General features: G+C 39.9%; 1 protein-coding gene across 1 annotated transcript in view; it reads left to right on the top strand.

Moving 5' to 3' along the window:
• The window catches only part of TRPM6 (transient receptor potential cation channel subfamily M member 6), a 105,364-nt gene extending 87,496 nt beyond the window's left edge, over positions 1-17,868 (top strand). Inside the window, exons 34-39 of the mRNA XM_068974221.1 lie at positions 1,739-2,025; positions 2,416-2,498; positions 3,227-3,432; positions 10,167-10,218; positions 15,133-15,239; positions 17,735-17,868. Coding sequence (XP_068830322.1) covers positions 1,739-2,025; positions 2,416-2,498; positions 3,227-3,432; positions 10,167-10,218; positions 15,133-15,239; positions 17,735-17,868 — 869 coding nt within the window. The remainder of the gene's footprint in view (positions 1-1,738; positions 2,026-2,415; positions 2,499-3,226; positions 3,433-10,166; positions 10,219-15,132; positions 15,240-17,734) is intronic.
• Positions 17,869-17,969: the final 101 nt, after the last annotated feature.

The following is a 17,969-nucleotide window of genomic DNA, read 5'->3' as shown; positions in this document are numbered from 1 at the left end:
TGTGCCAGGGCAAAGGCAAAACATCTGAGTGAATCGAACATTTTGCATTATTTTAGTTGCAGATATTCTTTTACCCATGGTCGCAGTTTAGCAATATTAATTTCCTAAAATGGAAACTCTTATTAACTGGCTGGTATCTAGGCTCAAAACCTAATATACTATGGGGACAGGACTATAATAAGCAGCAGTTGGGGGAAAAAGCAATACTGTTGCACCTGGCATTCACTGATTTAAGGCTGGAAAAAGTAGAATAGAAAGAACCAACCAGTCATATCTAATAAACAGAGGAGAAAGCATTAAATGTCAATACAGAAGAAGCTAACAGACATCTGAAGAGAAATGCTTGGTATATTGCTTTTTGTTTGTTTTGTTTCATGTAAACTAATTGCTCTTAGCTCAGAGAGCAAATGTGATTTTTAAAGGCTGGAGTAGTAAAGAAAAACAAACTCGTGCTAGCCAAGGCTACCGGCATTTCTCTGTCCTGACAATTGACAACGTAACAAGGGTCCCTGCACTGTCCTTGATCTTGATTTTCTCACATCCTTCACATAAGGACAGATCAGTTGGCTTCTGATCGTTGATGCAAATGCCTTCTCCTTCCACTTGGCTCCACAACTGGTTGTACAACTCAGTAGCTTTGTTCTAAATCCTCTAGGTATTTAGAACTCTAAAGAGATCTCCAGTGCCATTTATCTGGGCACCAAGAATAAATATTCAAAAGGATGTTACTAAGCATTACCTGGACATATTCTTTGGTAAGCAATTAAATGCAGGAGTGAGCAAATAGATTCTTTTCTTTGTAAACCAGTACAGTGTTTTATAAGAAAAGCCATTTGAAACTGAGGTATAAGGAGAACACAGGCCGGACAGAAGTTTTATGTAGTATGTTACCTCTGTCAGGAAGCATTGCACACTATATTAGGTGGAATCTAGGCCCCATAAGAATGGCTCCCTGTTCAACAGCCTACAAGTGGAAGCTGCAGAGCAGTTAGAGAACATGTGGGTGTAAAATCTTTAAAGTGGGATTGGGTTTGTAACTGCGAGTCTGCTTAGTTATTTTTTATAGTTAATTTTTATAACCACGAAGTGACTCTTTTAATAACACTTCCATTTTACTGATGAGCAAAGTGAGGCTTTACATAACTTGTCCAAAGGCACAAAGAAAGGAGGGAAAGGTTCTGGGGTATGACTTTGCTTCTAACTTTAACCTGTCTCAGTGGGGTAATATCACCCTCAAGGGAGCAAAAACATATTTTTATTTTCGTGTGTAAAGCACAGATACACACACACTCAGAGTTTATAAACAGATAAACAGTATATCTTTGGTATTAAAATGTCAGGGAAGGGACAGTTAGAAAAAAAAAAAAAAACAGTTTAAAACAGCTCCTAAGGGGGATGATAATAAACACGGGGTTTAAACTGTCTCTTTAAGAGTACTTGCCTTTAACAAAAGAAGCACAGCCTTGATAATCTGATTTTATTTTCATCTAGCTATAATCTATAATAAGAACAACTTAATTCTTAAGTGACATCTGACACCTTGTTCATTTTCCCTCTCCGTCTTCACTGGACTCCGATACAGCCAGCTGTCTATAGCTGACCCTGAACAGATGCAATACCCATCCCCCTCTGATCCTTTGGGAAACTGAATCGATTCTTCTGGGTTGATATTTAAGGAGGCCATTCGTGTCACAGACATGAGTCTCATTGAACCCCTCCCCTGCATTTCTCTTTGCAGCAGGAGAAGAAGTAACAGTCTACAGGCTGGAGGAGAGTTCCCCCTTGAATCTGGATAAGAGCATGTCTTCTTGGTCCCAGCGGGGGAGATCTGCTATGATCCAGGTGTTGTCCCAAGAGGAGATGGATGGTGGCCTTCGCAAAGCCATGAGAGTCATTAGCACCTGGTCTGAGGATGACATCCTCAAGCCAGGGCAGGTTTTCATTGTGAAGTCCTTTCTTCCTGAGGTTGTGCAGACATGGCACGAAATTTTCCAGGAGAGTACTGTGCTTCATCTTTGCCTTAGGGTGAGTCAGAGACCCAGAGCCCAGATGGACAGGTTGAAGAAAGGGAATCTGGCTCTGTCCTGGTTGAAGGCCATTACTTCAACCCAAGAGATCTTGAAATTGGGGCTTCCCTGATAGCTCAGTTGGTAAAGAATCTGCCTGCAATGCAGAAAACCCTGTTTCGATTCCTGGATTTGGAATATCCTCTGGAGAAGGGAAAAAGCTATCCACTCCAGTATTTGGAGGTGATGATATTTTATTATTTTTAGCTTTTGCTTTTGGAGTGGGTAGTGATGGAAGCTGAGTAAGGCTAAAAATCACACCTGGGAGGCGTCTAGTAATTCTGTGATCATTCATTAGTAGGCATGTGGTAGTAAACCAATATTTTTGTCAATGCTCCTTATTTTGCAGGAAATTCAACAACAAAGAGCTGCTCAAAAACTGATCTATACCTTCAACCAAGTAAAACCACAAACCATTCCTTACACTCCAAGGTGAGGAAATACTGGCACCTGGCCCTTCATCTTAAGTAGGGATTTTTGTCTGTTTCGTTGTACCCCTGTTGGTCCCAAGAAATACCAGACTCATGGGGAAGTTCCCCATGAGCTTAATTTTGTTTTCTTCTTTAGATTGTTCTTGGAGACAGTAAAAAGAGAAGTAGACATCCCAGGGATGTTTGGTTTAAATCACTGAATTTATGTGAGTGGAAAAGAGCAGATCAAGCAGCAGCCATGACTAACCTCTCGATTATGAAAGCAGGCAGATCTTGGGTGTTGTTACTAATATCCAGAAACATTATGCCAGGAAGACACTTATATTGTAAGCATAGTTTCCTCTCCTAATTATCTTATAAAAATTAGGAACTTTAAAGGAATGAACTCTTATTACTTTCACCTGAGTGTTTCCATGCACTTGGATTCACTTAGCAACACAGATCATAGTTCAGTGCTGAGGACTTACAGTAGTTTTATTGTTCCATTTACAAGGAACTTCATAGAGCAAGGCAAGGAAAGTTGAATCCAGTACTCATAAGAGTTCCTCGAAGAGCAGGGAGGTGGATGAGCGTGGGGAAACCTCCAAATCTTTGCATCACATTTTTTTTGGTAGAAAGGCAGGGGCTACTCAGTCAAGCTAGGACATCTCTGTTGTTCTCTGTTCAGTAATATAACTCCTGCCTTTGCTGCCTGGTGCGAAAACAGTGACCTCTTTTCCCTCCTCATAGGTTCCTGGAAGTTTTCTTAATTTACTGCCATTCAGCCCAGCAGTGGTTGACCATTGAGAAGTATATGACGGGGGAGTTCCGGAAGTACAATAACAACAACGGTGATGAAATTGCCCCCAACAACACCTTGGAGGAGCTGATGTTGGCTTTCTCTCACTGGACCTATGAGTATACTCGGGGAGAGCTGCTGGTTTTAGATTTGCAAGGTGATTGATAGCTGAGGATTTGATAGAACAAGCATGAGGCAAAGTTCAGGAAACATGGACCAAGGATTGCTTTCTTCTTGTTATTGTCACCTACATTTGCCCCTAGCTCTTTCTTAAAGTCACAGTTAAGATCTTCCAGTGGAGACATTCCTTGGCAGTAGGTACTTTTTTTTTTTTTTAATTTGAAAACAGAAGATGGTATCTGTTTTCTGAATTTATTTACTGTTTGTGGAACTGTCCTAAGTGGGTAGAATCAGGCAGGTATCCTGAGAGATCATGTGAGAACCAGGATAGGTCATGTATGGAGTTGCTCTGTCTAGCTTTGAAACATGATAGGGCCATTTATGTCAGAGACATTGTACAGTGATGATCAGGAGCAGATGATATAGGCAGGTGATTATCGGCCTAGAACTTAAAGTTATCTAAAATGTTAATCTAAAGGGGAGCATGATTTTTGTACCAGATTTCTAGTTTTATGGCTTTTCTTTGGACTTAAGTTCACAATAACACTTAGGCATGCATTAATATGTATAGAAAAGTTGCAATTCTGGTCACTTTTCATGATTTCGGGCTCAGTACTTCAGCAGTTTATAATTTAGCTTGCTCTCTTTGCTATGTACCTTGATACAGCAAAGTACAGACTTGGTCTGGGACAGGCAACACAGTGCACTGTTATTTAATGGAAGGCTTTGATCAGTGCATCTCTCTACTAGCAACACCTCACATGTGACATAATCCTGCAGCACGAAACAAAGTATCTCTAGCAGGCTTTCCTTGAAGGGACAGAAGGAGATATGTATTAAGGTCAAAGTTTAGTCCCTGGGCTCACTGACTGGGGCTTTGGTTTCAAATAAGGGATTTAGCCCAGGAACTTTCATAGAAGTTATCTCATTTAATCCCAGAAGCAGCACCTCGAGGTAGATATTATGGGGAATTTATGTCCTGAAAGTTTAAATAACTTGCCCAAGGTTGCACAGTTACCTAAGAGGGAGCCAGGATGCAGGCTTAAGCTGGTTTGATCATCCATGCTCTTTCTTTGTCACTGTCCGTCTTTTATTTCTTTGTAAGTTTCAGATCCATAAGAATATTACCATGTTCTGATTCCTTTTATTTATTTATTTTTTAAAAAAATCTGGTCTCTTCCTTGTCCTCTCTGGCTTTTCCATTTCTCCAGACCTGGGATTCTATGTCGAAACCAGGCTTGAAGGCTGGAGACAGATGAGATGAGCAGGCAATCCTCGTGAGATGTGCAGGCATTGTGAGCAATGTCCGCTAAGACTGCAAACCCATTTTGATTGAAATTTGTGCCATGTGCTCAAGGATGTGTCTGTGTGACACATAAGTTCAAATGACACATAAGTCCTTTCATATCTGTGCTGCTCACAAGGTTGAGTTATATTTCTAACCCTCAAACACAATATTTTAAGAAGCAATATAAACAAAGTTAAAACAGTCAAGATGATTCATTTTTAAGCCAGCAAGTACATGATCCATGTAAACCCAGCACACTGATGCCCTAGGGATCTGCTTTTGTAGCTCATGTTGGGGAAAGGTTGATTGTTTTCATCTGTACTTGAATGTCTGTGCTTTGAGGTTTGGGTGGAGATGTTTAAAAAGTAAAAAATAAACCAAAAAACAACCAAAGAAAAACTTTAAGGAATTAATGATGACTCTTCAGTGTGTTTTGTATTCCACTTGAATAGGTTTTTGTTTAATGATGTTTATGTTTGGGGATTTTTATGTCTCTTAGTAATCCAAAGTGACATTAAACAGAACAAATACTGCGTTGATAGTCTTGGGGGGAAAAAGGAATTAACTTTATTTTTTCGCTGGGCAATTATGTGAACTGCAGAAATAGGCCAGTCCAAATAAACTATGTCAAAACACTGACCTTCAAAGAAGGGAAGAATGGACATCATAGAATGAGCATGAAGAAATTGAGATACTTATTGGAGTGTTTTGCCAATTGTTTAGCCCTGAATTTATGGAAGAATGTGAATCCTATAATAGTAATTATAAGCAGTTATAATACTGCTGCTACTAGCTAACATTTCCTAGTTATTTTGTGTCAAGTACTTGGCTAAAGGCTTATGTGCATTAATATATTTAACTCAAACCAGGTTGGAAAGGAAAAAATGGGAGAACAGAATGTAGTCTTTAAATATGATAACAAGTTTTCAGTTCAGTTATGTTTTATATTTAATTGTGTAGTATTTCTAGTCTTTGGAGAGACAATGTGCATTGTCTGGGTGGCAGGGAGTGGAGACTGAAAGGCCAGTAGTCAGCCGCAGTTAGGAGAATTTCTGAAGTCATGGTGCTGGGGCTGACTCCTGGCTCCACCATGAATTAGCTGCGTGACGAGAGGGCAACCACTTTGAGTTCCACTTCTTCGTTTGTAATTGGGATAAATCATGTTATGCACTTAATTCACAGGGTTGTTCAGGGGCCGAAATGAGGCAAGTTCCCGACACAGTAAATGCAGTTGTTCTCAGGGTTAATCTCTGTGTGGCTTGTTAACATGGCAGTTACTCTTCAGTTGTGGGCAGTCTCCTCTTAACTGTGTAGTCCTGGTGGTAACTTAAAGGACATCCCAGCTTCTGCCTTTGTAGAATGAAGCCCTGATCAGCTTGTTGTGGCTCCCTCTTGCTTTGAGGGAAAGAAGGAATGAGAAATACTCTGCCCATTTATTCTTTCAGTTTCTTCTTTTCTTCTCTTTATTTTATCCCAGAGAGTGCCAGTCATAACTCAGCAGCTACCACATCAGGCCAGGAAGCTGAATTTAGGGAGAGGCTTGACCAGTTTCTTTTTTTTTTTCTTCTTTTTGTTATAATTAAACTTATTTTTTTTAATTGAAGGATAATTGCTGTACAATATAGTGTTGGTTTCTGCCAAACATCAACATGAAATGGCCATAGGTTTATCTATGGAGGATTGACTAATTTCTGATCACTTGTAATGATACTGTAGTATTCCAGTCTCATTCTCTTTAAAAACCCTACATGTGAGAGCCTGAATCATCATTATTACACATGAAATCCAATATTTTATTTCCAGCAATAGGAATGAAAAACAATTGTATTTAAAATTACAGTGGTCTGTGGCATTTTTTTTTTAAGGCTCGACACAAAGAACTTTGGGGGCTATTAATTTTTTATTCAACAAAGCAATTTTCAGTATAAGTCAGCCTTAACCGCAGCATCATCATGGTACATTCTGCTGCTACAAGGGAAGTAGCTTCTTTCCATAGATATGGAAGTTCACTGATGTATCCCAAAGCGGTTGGGATCAGAATGTAAGTCTCTGAGTTTCTCATAAGGGTGTGCTATGTGTTGCCTGTACATGGGTATATACTCTGTTAATGCCAGTAAAGAGATACCACTGGAATTTTTAGATGTTAAAATGTTTTATTTCTTTCACATTTTCCAGATATCTAGTTGTGTGGGTGGGCTTCCCTGGTAGCCCAGACAGTAAAGAATCTGCCTGCCATGCAAGAGACCTGGGTTTGATCCCTGGGTTGGGAAGATCCCCTAGAGAAGAGAATGGCAACCCTCTCTAGTATTCTTGACCGGAGAATCCCATGGACATAGGAGCTTGGCAGGCTGCAGTCCATGGGGTCCCAAAGAGGTGGACATGACTGATCGACTCACACACACACACACACACAGTGTGTGTGGGTAGGATAGGCACCTGTGTTAAGGTTTGCCTATCAAGTGCCTCCTGGGTAGCTGGGAGAGGCGGAGTGGGCGTGGTGGCACAGCATAATTGGTTCTCTGAACTGCTTTCTGTTTTTCACTCACTGCAGTCCCCCTTCTGCCATTCATGGGTCTCAATAGATGTGTTTAGTAGTTAAGCTTTGAGCTGTCAGATTGGGTTTAGGGATGTAGAGGTTTGTGGATACTCGTCACCCTCAGTCTTAGAGGAGGTTCTGTTCATTAGGAAACGGTACCTCAGGAAAGTGAGATCATTAGAGCCTGGTTTTACCAGTGGTAAGAAAATAGAACTTTATTAACAAGAGCTTTTGATAGAATTGTTGTTTCGTTGCTCAGTTGTGTCTGACTCCTTTTGCGACCCCATGGACTGTAGCCCGCCAGGCTCCTCTGTCCATGGGATTTCCCAGGCAAGAATACTGGAGTGGGTAGCCATTTCCTCCTCCAGAGGTCTTCCTGTATCTCCTGCATTGGCCGGCAGATTCTCTTCCGCTGAGCCACCAGGGAAATCCCTTGATAGAACAAAGACACTAAAAAGAGCAGTCGACGTGTTTCACCTTCTTCTCTTTTGCTAAGCAGTTTGTATATGCTGGTTCATGTAATCTTCTCAGTAACCTACAGGATAAGGCCCATGATTATTCACACTTTCAGATGATACAACTGAGACACAGAGAGATTAAAGAACGTGTCCAGATTATACAGCTAGAGGGTGATGAGGATGTGAGTGAGACCCGGACCCTTTGACTTCTTCCTATTTAACAGGCTACAAGACTGAAAATAAATGGAAGCTGGTATGATTTTGATAGACTTTTTTCCCCCTATATATTCCCCCTTTCCCCAATTCTTTCATTACTGTGCATATCTCCAACTTAAATTTACAATTTACTCAGACATCAGCCTAAAGCTTTCATCCTTGCTGGAAGCTATAGGCATAAAATCAGGTCTGAGCTTAAACGTGTGAAGGATTTGTGGCCTTCACTCTCTGTGGGTCATACATGGGATGTCTGTTTGTTTGTTTACTGCATAGTGCTGGTTATTTACTAAAATAGTTAAACAAAGTTGTTTTTTTATTTACTGCATGTTTGCTATATAGTTAGGGTCCTGCTATGCTGTTTCTTCTTATATCTGTAATGAGAAAACTATTAAGAGCCCATGTTCTTCCTATGACTTTTTCTTTAAAAAGGAAAGCACATTTGCATACTTCCGCGTGAGCCTATGTTTCAGACTTATTTTCCCTTTTCTATTCAGAATCAGTGCCCAGAGAGATTCTAAGCTAGGGGTTCTTAAAGGGTCCCTGGGTAGAAGTCTGAGGGTTTGTGAACTTTGATGAAAAAACAAATTAAAGTTATACCTTTACACTAACCTATAGCTGAAAGTTATCATTTCCTTCAATTATAATGGAGACAACAAACCACAGTGGGATTAGCAGTACCCATGACTGTTTGCAATAGCAGTTACAGATGTTAACATGGCAAATACAAATATTTTTCTCAAAATACAGATTGTATTTTTATTACTTGAATGTTGTAGTGTTACTAGGTTTGTGCTTGATCCTGTTAGCTGATGTGCTGATAAAGAAGCACATGTATTGCAAAACTATTTTAAAAATATTTTAATCCCTGTATTTCAATATCGTGGTTTCCTTTATAGTCTTACATATTCAAATTATGCATTTTAAAACATTATTCTGAGAAGGGGTTCCCTTAACTTCATCAGGCTGACAGAGTATTATGATACAAAAAAAGTTGGAACCCCAACCTTCACCCCCCCACACACTTAAAACAGGTTATTTTCCTAAGGATGTCAGTTTCTCAGGGGAATGGTCTATAAATTATAAAGATTACATTTTCCTGTGAAAGGTGTCGGCATATGGTATAGAACATGGTATAGAACATGATAAAAACCTTTCTTTTTTAAAATAGTTGTTAGAGACATGTTTTTTTTTTAACCAAATAGGAACACATAATAATGTTTTACATTTTATATGATTTTAAGTAGATTTCCCAAGAGATTGGTCTCCTCCAAGCCAAGAGAACCAGTGCTGATTAGAGTATGGTCTCAGAAATTGCTGGCTTATGCCCACGTGGTGCACTCAACCCGTCTGACTGGCTCACTTGTGAAAATGCTCCCACTGGAAGTCAGTCTCACCACCACTTGCATTTAATAACAGAGATTCACTTTGATGTTGATACCTGTTTTGATAAATGTTTGTTTTAAATTACACTTACATTGTCTTTTTATGCTTTGGTGCCATTTTTTAAAGAAGTAAAATTTACTGAAGGATCATATACATTCAAGAAAGTGAACACAGCATAAGTGTTCACCTCAAAGAATTTCCACAACTGAACACATGTGTGTAACCAGCACCCAGATCAAGAATGTAGGCTGTTTGTATTCTTCTGTTTGTAAACATTGTAAAAATAGCATTTGTTGTGTGTCTGTGATGGACCACAGGTGGGTATCTGCAGAACCACACAGTACCTTGCCCCTTGCTGAGCACTGATGGACTCCATCTAAAGAGACCATGGACTAGGGGGAGGGACACAGACTTTGGCTCAGCTTGAATCCTGTTAGACCTCTTGTGGTCTATGCAACCTCTGACAAATTGCTTAATATCTTTGAACATCAGTGTACTCATTGGTAAAATAAGGCTATCAGCATACTATTACTTTTCTTTCATGATTGCCAAGAGTTAGAAAAAATAAAATTAGACTCTCTAGTGTGTACGAGTGATAAATGAATGATGGATGCCATTATGAGTAACTGTGAACACATCAAAATGCACTCATTTGTAGCCTAGAGGTTTATTATAGCGTAATAGAGGGGGTTGCAGGAGATAGTACATTAACTAAAGTTTTCAAACTTGCTTGGACAATTTTTATAGCATAGTAAATTCACATGGTGTTGGATTTACCACAGTGTGGATGTAGGTTTAAAGAAAGGAAATAAAACTTGGTTTTTATTTTCTTGAATTTCTGAAAAAGTGAAACTCCCCATTTACTAAATGAATTTTCTTTTTCCTTGGAGGTGTTGGAGAAAATTTGACAGATCCATCTGTAATAAAACCTGAAGACAAACAGTAAGTTAATTTATCATTTAGAAAATTGCATTTGACACATCGTACATGATTTCTTACACATAATTTTTAAGCACTTATATATCTTGCCTAGATCCTAGGACGATTTTGAGGCAGGTTTTATCCATGTCTCTATCTATATCCCCAAATACCTGTATCCAGATATGATAAAATACAGTAAAATTTAAAATACAGTTTTGAAGAATGTATAGCTTAGGAAATGGAGGCCAAAAAATAAGCAGAATATGATTAAATCTGGAGTTGTTAGTACACAAAAATGGAAATTGTATAAAGACCAATGCTGTAGCCAGAACTTTGTTGCAAATTTGACTCTGAGTTTTCTAGTATCCCAGACAAAAGAGAAATATGGGTAAGTTCAGCCTCCATAGGCTTTGACATGAAGACAATATCATAGGAGAGACAGTTTCCTTTGTTGTCTTCACAGTGGGGTCATTGTATTCTTGTCATGGGTCGTGTCTTCCATCACATGCTGGGGGCAGAAAGTGTGCTATTTAGTAACAGCAAATCTGTGAGAGGCCCAAACAGTGGGGCTTAGATATGGCGTCATCAGATTGTCTATTAATTCAGGACGGTAAATTATACAGAGAGAGGCGTCATCTGCCTGTCCTTTGAATTCCCATGGACATTTTACCCCATGAGCAGGCTCTTGGGAGGACTTGGCAGTAAAGGATCTGAGTTGGTATTAACGGTGGAGTGAAAAGAAGTGATGATTAAGGAAAAAAGTGGTGCTTAAGGATGGATCAATATAGAAAAATGACAGTGGTTTTCAAACATAAACTTGTATCGTAATCACCCGGAGAGCTTGTTAAAACACACTTTGCTGCCCTTTACCTCCAGCTCTTGCCCCCAGTTTCTAATTCAGTGGGTTTGGGATGGGTTCGCATAATGTTGCAAGTTCTCAGATGATTCTAATTCTGCTGGCCTAAAGCCCACACTTTTGAGAACTGCTAACATATGACATTTTAATTTCTTAGTTGTCCTAAGTGTCTAAACTAGGTCTGTTGGTTGTGTGTGTATGTATATATATACATATATTTATAAAAATGTGTGATTTCTATATGACGAACCCTAAAAAATTTTATTTCCCTCCCATGGACTTATTCACTACTTTTATCCTATATTCTTTTACTGGATGATTTAATCTAAATATGGTACCATCTGTAGGTGTCTCTACAAGGAAGTACATCTTAAAGTGTATTAGCTGTTTCTTTGAATCAGGTGAGCTAGAGAAGATACAAGTGAGCTATATTGCTCCTCTGCATCCAAACCCCATGGTATTTGACCCTGGAGTTCATGTTGTAACCCTTAGTGTACAGATAAAGGCTTTGCTATTTTTTTTTTAGCTAAAAATATGTATTATTTCTTCAGTGGTCCTGTATGCCCAAGAGTTTGTAGTAGAAACTTTGTATAATTTTACAGTGAAAATTTTTGCATATATAATGAATCAAATTTATGTATAGTTTATGTATATCATTTATTAAATTTTGACCTTGGTATGTATATTTAATATGACCTGAATATTTCCAACTTTTCAAATTCTAAGAAGATTATATTATTCCTCTTGACAGTTGAGTATTTAATTGCATTCTATAAGCCAGTGTGTCTCAATTTCTATTAGGGTCACCTATGGGGTTGCACAGAGTTGGACACAACTGAAGCGACTTAGCAGCAGCAGCAGCAGCAGAGAACTTTGGAAAAAAAAAAAAAACTGCTCAGAATTATCCTCAAGTCAGAATCTCAGGATGGGACCCTGATGTCTGTATTTTTCAAAAGTTTCCCATGTGGTTCTAATGGGCAGTCAGGATTAGGAGCCTCTGTCTTATAGCAGACTTTTTTTTAATGACTTGAGGATGGGAACACTGGACACTGATAGGTTGGTATCACTATAGCCTGTCTGGTTTTGTGGGGTCACTTAGTTTTGGTGCAGTTATTCTTCTTCTTCATGGTGAAGATAATAAATACTATTTTCTCACAATGTGGAGAATTACATCTGATTAGTTCAATGAGGCTCACGTTTCTGGATGCCTCTTATATATTAAACTTTTGCTACATAAAGCATGGGCCAGGACCAAGAGCATCAGCATCACCCGGAAGATGGTTAGAAATGCCGCCTCTTGAGACCCTCCCTTTGTTGTTGTTCAGTCATTCAGTCGTGTCTGACTCTTTGTGACTCCATGGACTGCAGCATGCCTGGCTTCCCTGTCCTTCACCATCTCCCGGAGCTTGATCAGATTTATGTCCATTGTGTTGGTGATGCCATCCAACCGTCTCATCCTGTCATCCCCTTCTCCTCCTGCCTTCAATCTTTCCCAGCATCAGGGTTTTAAAAGACTCTTGCTAGACTTCCTCAATCAAAAATCTGAATTTTCAGAAGATCTTCACGTGATTTGGTGTAAATAAAAGTTTGAGAGGGACTTCCCTGGAGATTCAGTGGTTAAAACTCCATGCTTCCACTACAGGGGGAACGTGGGTTCCATCCCTGTTCAGGGGAACTAAGATCCTGCATGCTTCGCAGTGCAGCCTACAGCCCTCCGCCCCACCAAAAAAAAAAAAAAAAAAGTTTGAGGAGCAAGTGCTGTCACGTGTTGCTTATTTTACTCTTAACAATAACCTTAGAAGGAAACGTCTTCAATCCCTGTTCACAAATGAGAAAACTGAAGCTCAGTGGAGATGGTAACTTGCCTGTGAGCAGAAGAGGGTCAATGAAAAGGAATGATCCTTTACCAAGAGGGAAGATATTTTGTGGTGCAAATTCTGATATTGTCTCTAATGCCTGTTGTCTCATAACTTTCCCCAGCATGTGAACTTTGCCCTTGCATGCGAAGACCAAATCATTACACCTTCTTTCCCAAATCCTCTCTGGCCACTCGCCTTGGTTCCTCACTCAGGTCACTGACCCTCAGTGGAGGTTGCCTCAAGTGTTATTGGTAGTTTGGGATAAAATCTTTTTTTTTTTCCCACTTACTGCATTGATGGTTTCAGGCATTTGACAAGTATGAAATGATAATGATGAGATGTTCTTTAGTAGATCTCTCTATGTACATGGCACTAATTAGCATTTCCTCGAATGTGAAACCAAGTTACCACCTGCTTTCCTGTGCTGTGAAAAATCTGGAAAACAGTTGTATATTTTTTCAAGCATGGTTGTCTGAGACTGCAAGGCTGTAGGCATGGTGTTTTAGTTAGTGTCCCTACAACCTTCCTTCACTCTCCACTGCTCACGGAGTGGTTGAACCCCTGATACATACATATTATAGTAAGTTTGATTCTTTTAACTTTAACAAAGCTCATAGAGGGAAATGATTTCTTTTACAGCTTTTCTCTGAGAATCAGTGCTATATTTCCAAGTTGGGAACTTTCATGCTTTACTGGGGGGAAAGAAATGGTAGTGTGGAAGGCAAAAGAGTGATATATTCCAGGAGGGTCATGCCAGAGAGACTATAAAAGGAATCCTGCAATTTTAATGACTCAAAAACCACCTTTGTTTTTCACATTATCAGCATCATAGAATTCTGGTACTAAATACTGTGTGATTCTACTTCTTTGCTACATTTGGTTTCACCTTAAAGAAGTGATGCCTTACCATGTGGACTGAAAGAGGAAGAGTTAACAAAAGGCAGCTTATGCAGCCTGGTAAACACTGCAAGAGCCGTATTGTGTAAGGGCGATTGAGTGACCAGGAAAGTTAATCCTGGGTGTCTGCCCATGTCATCTTCCCAAGAGGTTTCCTCCACCTACCCGCCTCAGAGCAAAGAGGCAATCTGAGATCAAACTGACATCAGCCCTCGTTCTGAGCTTGGCACATCTTCAGAGCAGCTACTGTTATTCTGCCAAAAGGAAGTGGAAATTGAGATAAATGTTTCAATACTCAGATGGAAAAAAGAAGTCCATTTTTACACCACGTCCCTTTTGAAAAACCACATTCCTTAGAAGCAAAGTTTATTGTTTCCTTTTGTGATAGTTTGCTTTTCTTTTTTCTTAAGACGTGGTATTTAAGAGCGGTAATTGAGTTCAGATTTTAAAATGTGCTGTTTTCCACTCAGCATGTCATTAAAATAAAATATTAGCTTTCATAAAGTTTCTTTGGAGGTATTCCTGGTGTGCTGTGTTCCATGGTGTATAGCATGTCAGTCCAAGAATGATAGTTGTATATGATCTAATAACGGGTAAACTTTGACCCTGGAATCTATTATAATTTTATAATATTATGAGAATCTATAATAGACCACTTATAGAGTGTTCAAAATGTGCCTAATATATATGATTCTGTTTGTAATTTTGTCAGCTAAGTTTACTTCCACAAAATCATTTTCTCCTAGTTGTCACGTCTTTTCACTAAGAGCCCAGAAAACTGCCATAGCCGTTTGCAGAGGAGAAGGAGCTATCGAGAGAGCCATGAATCCTGGGTGTTGGGTTTTGTTGGGCTTTGTGTTTGAGGACATTAATTATGGTCAGAACAGTATTTGGGTTTGAAACAATGCACATCAGTCTTTTCAGGAGGGGTGCTCCAATAGCAATTTTATTTTATGGCATACTTACCTTTTGGGTTTTCTAGTAGAACAGTTGGTAGTGAATGTCATTCTCTCACCCCATATGCATGAGAAAGGGTCTCAGTGTATTTTGTTTTACTGTGGTACATAGAAAATTCACTTTTCTATCAGATTAGTGTGGAAATGAGTTTCACAGTAGGTCTTGGAGTTGGGTACAAAGATTGAAGTGCATTTGAATTTTAAATGTGCAGACCTAACATTGTTGCTTCCCCAAAGTGCTCTGTTCTTTGTTGGCTCCTTCAAGTTTACTGGGTTACTATGGGATACTGCTCAGTATCGGAGAGAATCCTAGTTGAGCTCCTTTTTCTTAGCTGTGATCTAATTGATATTCTGATATTTCCTCTAGATCAAGAGGAATGGTGTTTGGACCAGCCAATTTAGGGGAAGATGCAATTAGAAACTTCATTGCAAAACATCGTTGCAACTCCTGCTGCCGGAAGCTCAAACTCCTGGGTATGCCCCAAACAATTCTATTTTTCTCTAAGTAAATCTCTCATTGAGCAACAGCCATTGTAACCTGGGATGGAGTAGAAAATCTTAATCACTTTTTTATCTCATTCGCAGTCGAGGCCTGACTTTCTGACTGCAAATTTTTCAAGTCTCTAAAGGGATTAAAAGGACAGAGATTTACTTCAGGTTCTGCCAAAATGTGATAAAACAACATCAGGCCCAATGCTTGTCACAGTCTCTCTAAGGGAAACGTTCCACCTACTTAATTGGGGGTAAAATTGGATGGAGGCAGATTCCCCCCACCGCACCCCCTCCCCTTGGATCTTGTGTGATGCCCGCAGTATTTCTATTCTGTTCTTATTTACTCATTGGACATTTGGAAGGCTGGGGCATGGAAGGAAGCACCAGCTATCAATTAAAGTAGTGCTTTTATGATAAAAACCTACCCCTGTCAACATATATTTCAAGATATGTTTTTAAAATCTGATTTGATAGTGTGACATGCTTTCTCTAAGACTAGTAGACTTAGCACAGAAAAATATTCCTAACATAAAAGGCAACAGCCAGAGGTCTGTGGGCCCCAAGTTGGCAGCCCCAGCTCTATCGCATTCTTTCCTCTTATCTCAGAAGGGACGCTTTATGTCTGTCTCGGCTCATTCCCTGTTTCTCTAAGGTTGTACCACACTTGTCCTTAAAATGGAACTTCACATCTTTTAAGCTGAGTAGCCCTTCCAGCCTTATCATAAGTGATTGAACCCCAAATTGGGAATCAGTAAAAGATCAACATCCGTTGTAACTTGGGATGAAGTAGGTGAAAATTTACAGCAAAGAAAGGCCATTTCTAATCTTGTTGGAGTTGAAGGTAGGAGTTGCTCCTATGGGCATGATGCCGCAGGAGACAGGGATGGGTAACAGCTTCCAGTTCCAGCAGGGAGTAGCTTGTCAGCTGGGGAAGTTGTGGTGGGGATGTCAGACTCGAGTGGTACCGAGAGTGGGGTCTCACTGTCATCTGGTGGCTGCCCAGGACTCCTCACAAACCATACAGCGGAAGTGGGCAAAGAGAACAGTCCTTGGCACATTGGCTGAGCTGCCTACTGACCTCCTCTCTGACTACAAATAGTCCAGGAAGGAGCGGGGCCTGGACTGAGCCACATCCAGGCCTCCAGGTAAGGGTCCTCCTGGAGGCAGGAGCTGACACGTATCTCCCAGCCTATGATCGCAGGCCAGAATCCAGCTCATTAACTCAGCGTCCTCAGGTGCTGACCTCTTCCCACCTCTGATTCATTGTTTCCTGGGCAGGACCACTTCTTGTTCTTGAGGACACAGGGGCTATATCTGATCAGCCAGGATTAAGGGAAACTTTAGGTGTAACTCACTGCTTCCCTCCAGTCACCTCTTCTGTAGGATTAAGATTCCTCCATCCCCTTCCTTCTTGCCTTTCCCTACCATGGTGGCTTTTGAATCATTCAAGAATTCCTCCATTTCTAGATCTAATCCTTATTTCCTTTCAAAACCTTAGTTAACACATTTAAATGGAAATAAGAAATATCCTCATTTACTCGAACATTTGGTAATTTGAATTTAAAAAAGCTTAGCTCAGAAAACAGGAGTAGGGGTGATTTTTCTTTTTGTTTATATTTTACTTTTTTTTTTTTTTTTTTTTTAAGAGAAGTCATCTCAGAAAGTGTATAAGAGCATGGGGTCCATAGGTTGAGCTCACATCCCAGAAATGCTTTGTACTAATTTTGTGACCTTGGGCCTCATTCTCATCCATGAGCTGGGAATGATAGCACCTACCTCATAAAGGTGGTGTAAGGATTGAAGAAACGTAAAAAGTGTTGGCTATTATCAAACTATAGTATGTATTAGTTTTATGTCCAGATAGTGGCCATTTAATATTAAAAAATTATAAAGGAATTTATGTTTAAGCTTAACAAATTTAATCAACATGGTATACCGTGATATCCAAACATTTAAAGCTCACTGTCCTCCTTAAGTTCTCCCCAAGGGTTGCCCTTGTTAGTGATTTCTTTAGGTAATTTCCCTGCTGAACTAAAGAAGGAGGCTTCAGGAAGCAGAGGATTTGGTCACTGGACAATGCTTTTAGAGGTTCAGCCAAACCTGAGGTACATTTTTGTTCCAGAAAACTGACCACTGATGTCTCAAGTCCACCATTCTGACTGAACAGTCTGATTCTGCCATCATTCAACAGTGAAAATGCCCTGTTTCTAGTATGGCCTCACTTAGCTCTGGCTAGGTCACGTCTCAAGGGCACTATGTATTGAGCCAAGCAACCGAGTCTTGCCACAGTGAACACAGCTTTGGGGAGTTAAATACATGTGTGCCTGGTGGGGTATACCTTGAACAGGGTTGAGGGTTTGAGTTTCACACATAAAAGGGAGCAGAGTCTTCTCTGAGCACTTGGCCTAAAGTCCAGTCTATCTGAACATCATGTTCTTAAGGTTTCCCTATCACTGTCTTAACTGTCTTCCTTGCAGACTTAAAAAGAAATGACTACTCTCCTGGAAGGATAAATTCTGCCTTTGGACTTGAAATCAAAATAGAACCAGCTGAGGAGATTCCAGAGGGGGAAGAGGGTAGTAATTCTCCAGAAGACCTCACACGATTGTAAAAAAAAACAAACAAAAAACCAAAAAACAGAAAACAAAAAAACAGAAGTAAGAAGATGACAGCCTTTGCCCTGCCTTCCATGAACTCTGTGGTAACATAGAT

This window comes from Capricornis sumatraensis, chromosome 6, assembly GCF_032405125.1.
Source record: "Capricornis sumatraensis isolate serow.1 chromosome 6, serow.2, whole genome shotgun sequence".
Lineage (NCBI taxonomy): Eukaryota > Metazoa > Chordata > Mammalia > Artiodactyla > Bovidae > Capricornis > Capricornis sumatraensis.
The sequence above is the reverse complement of the archived record's forward strand: the minus strand, read 5'-3'. Positions and strand labels throughout refer to the sequence as shown.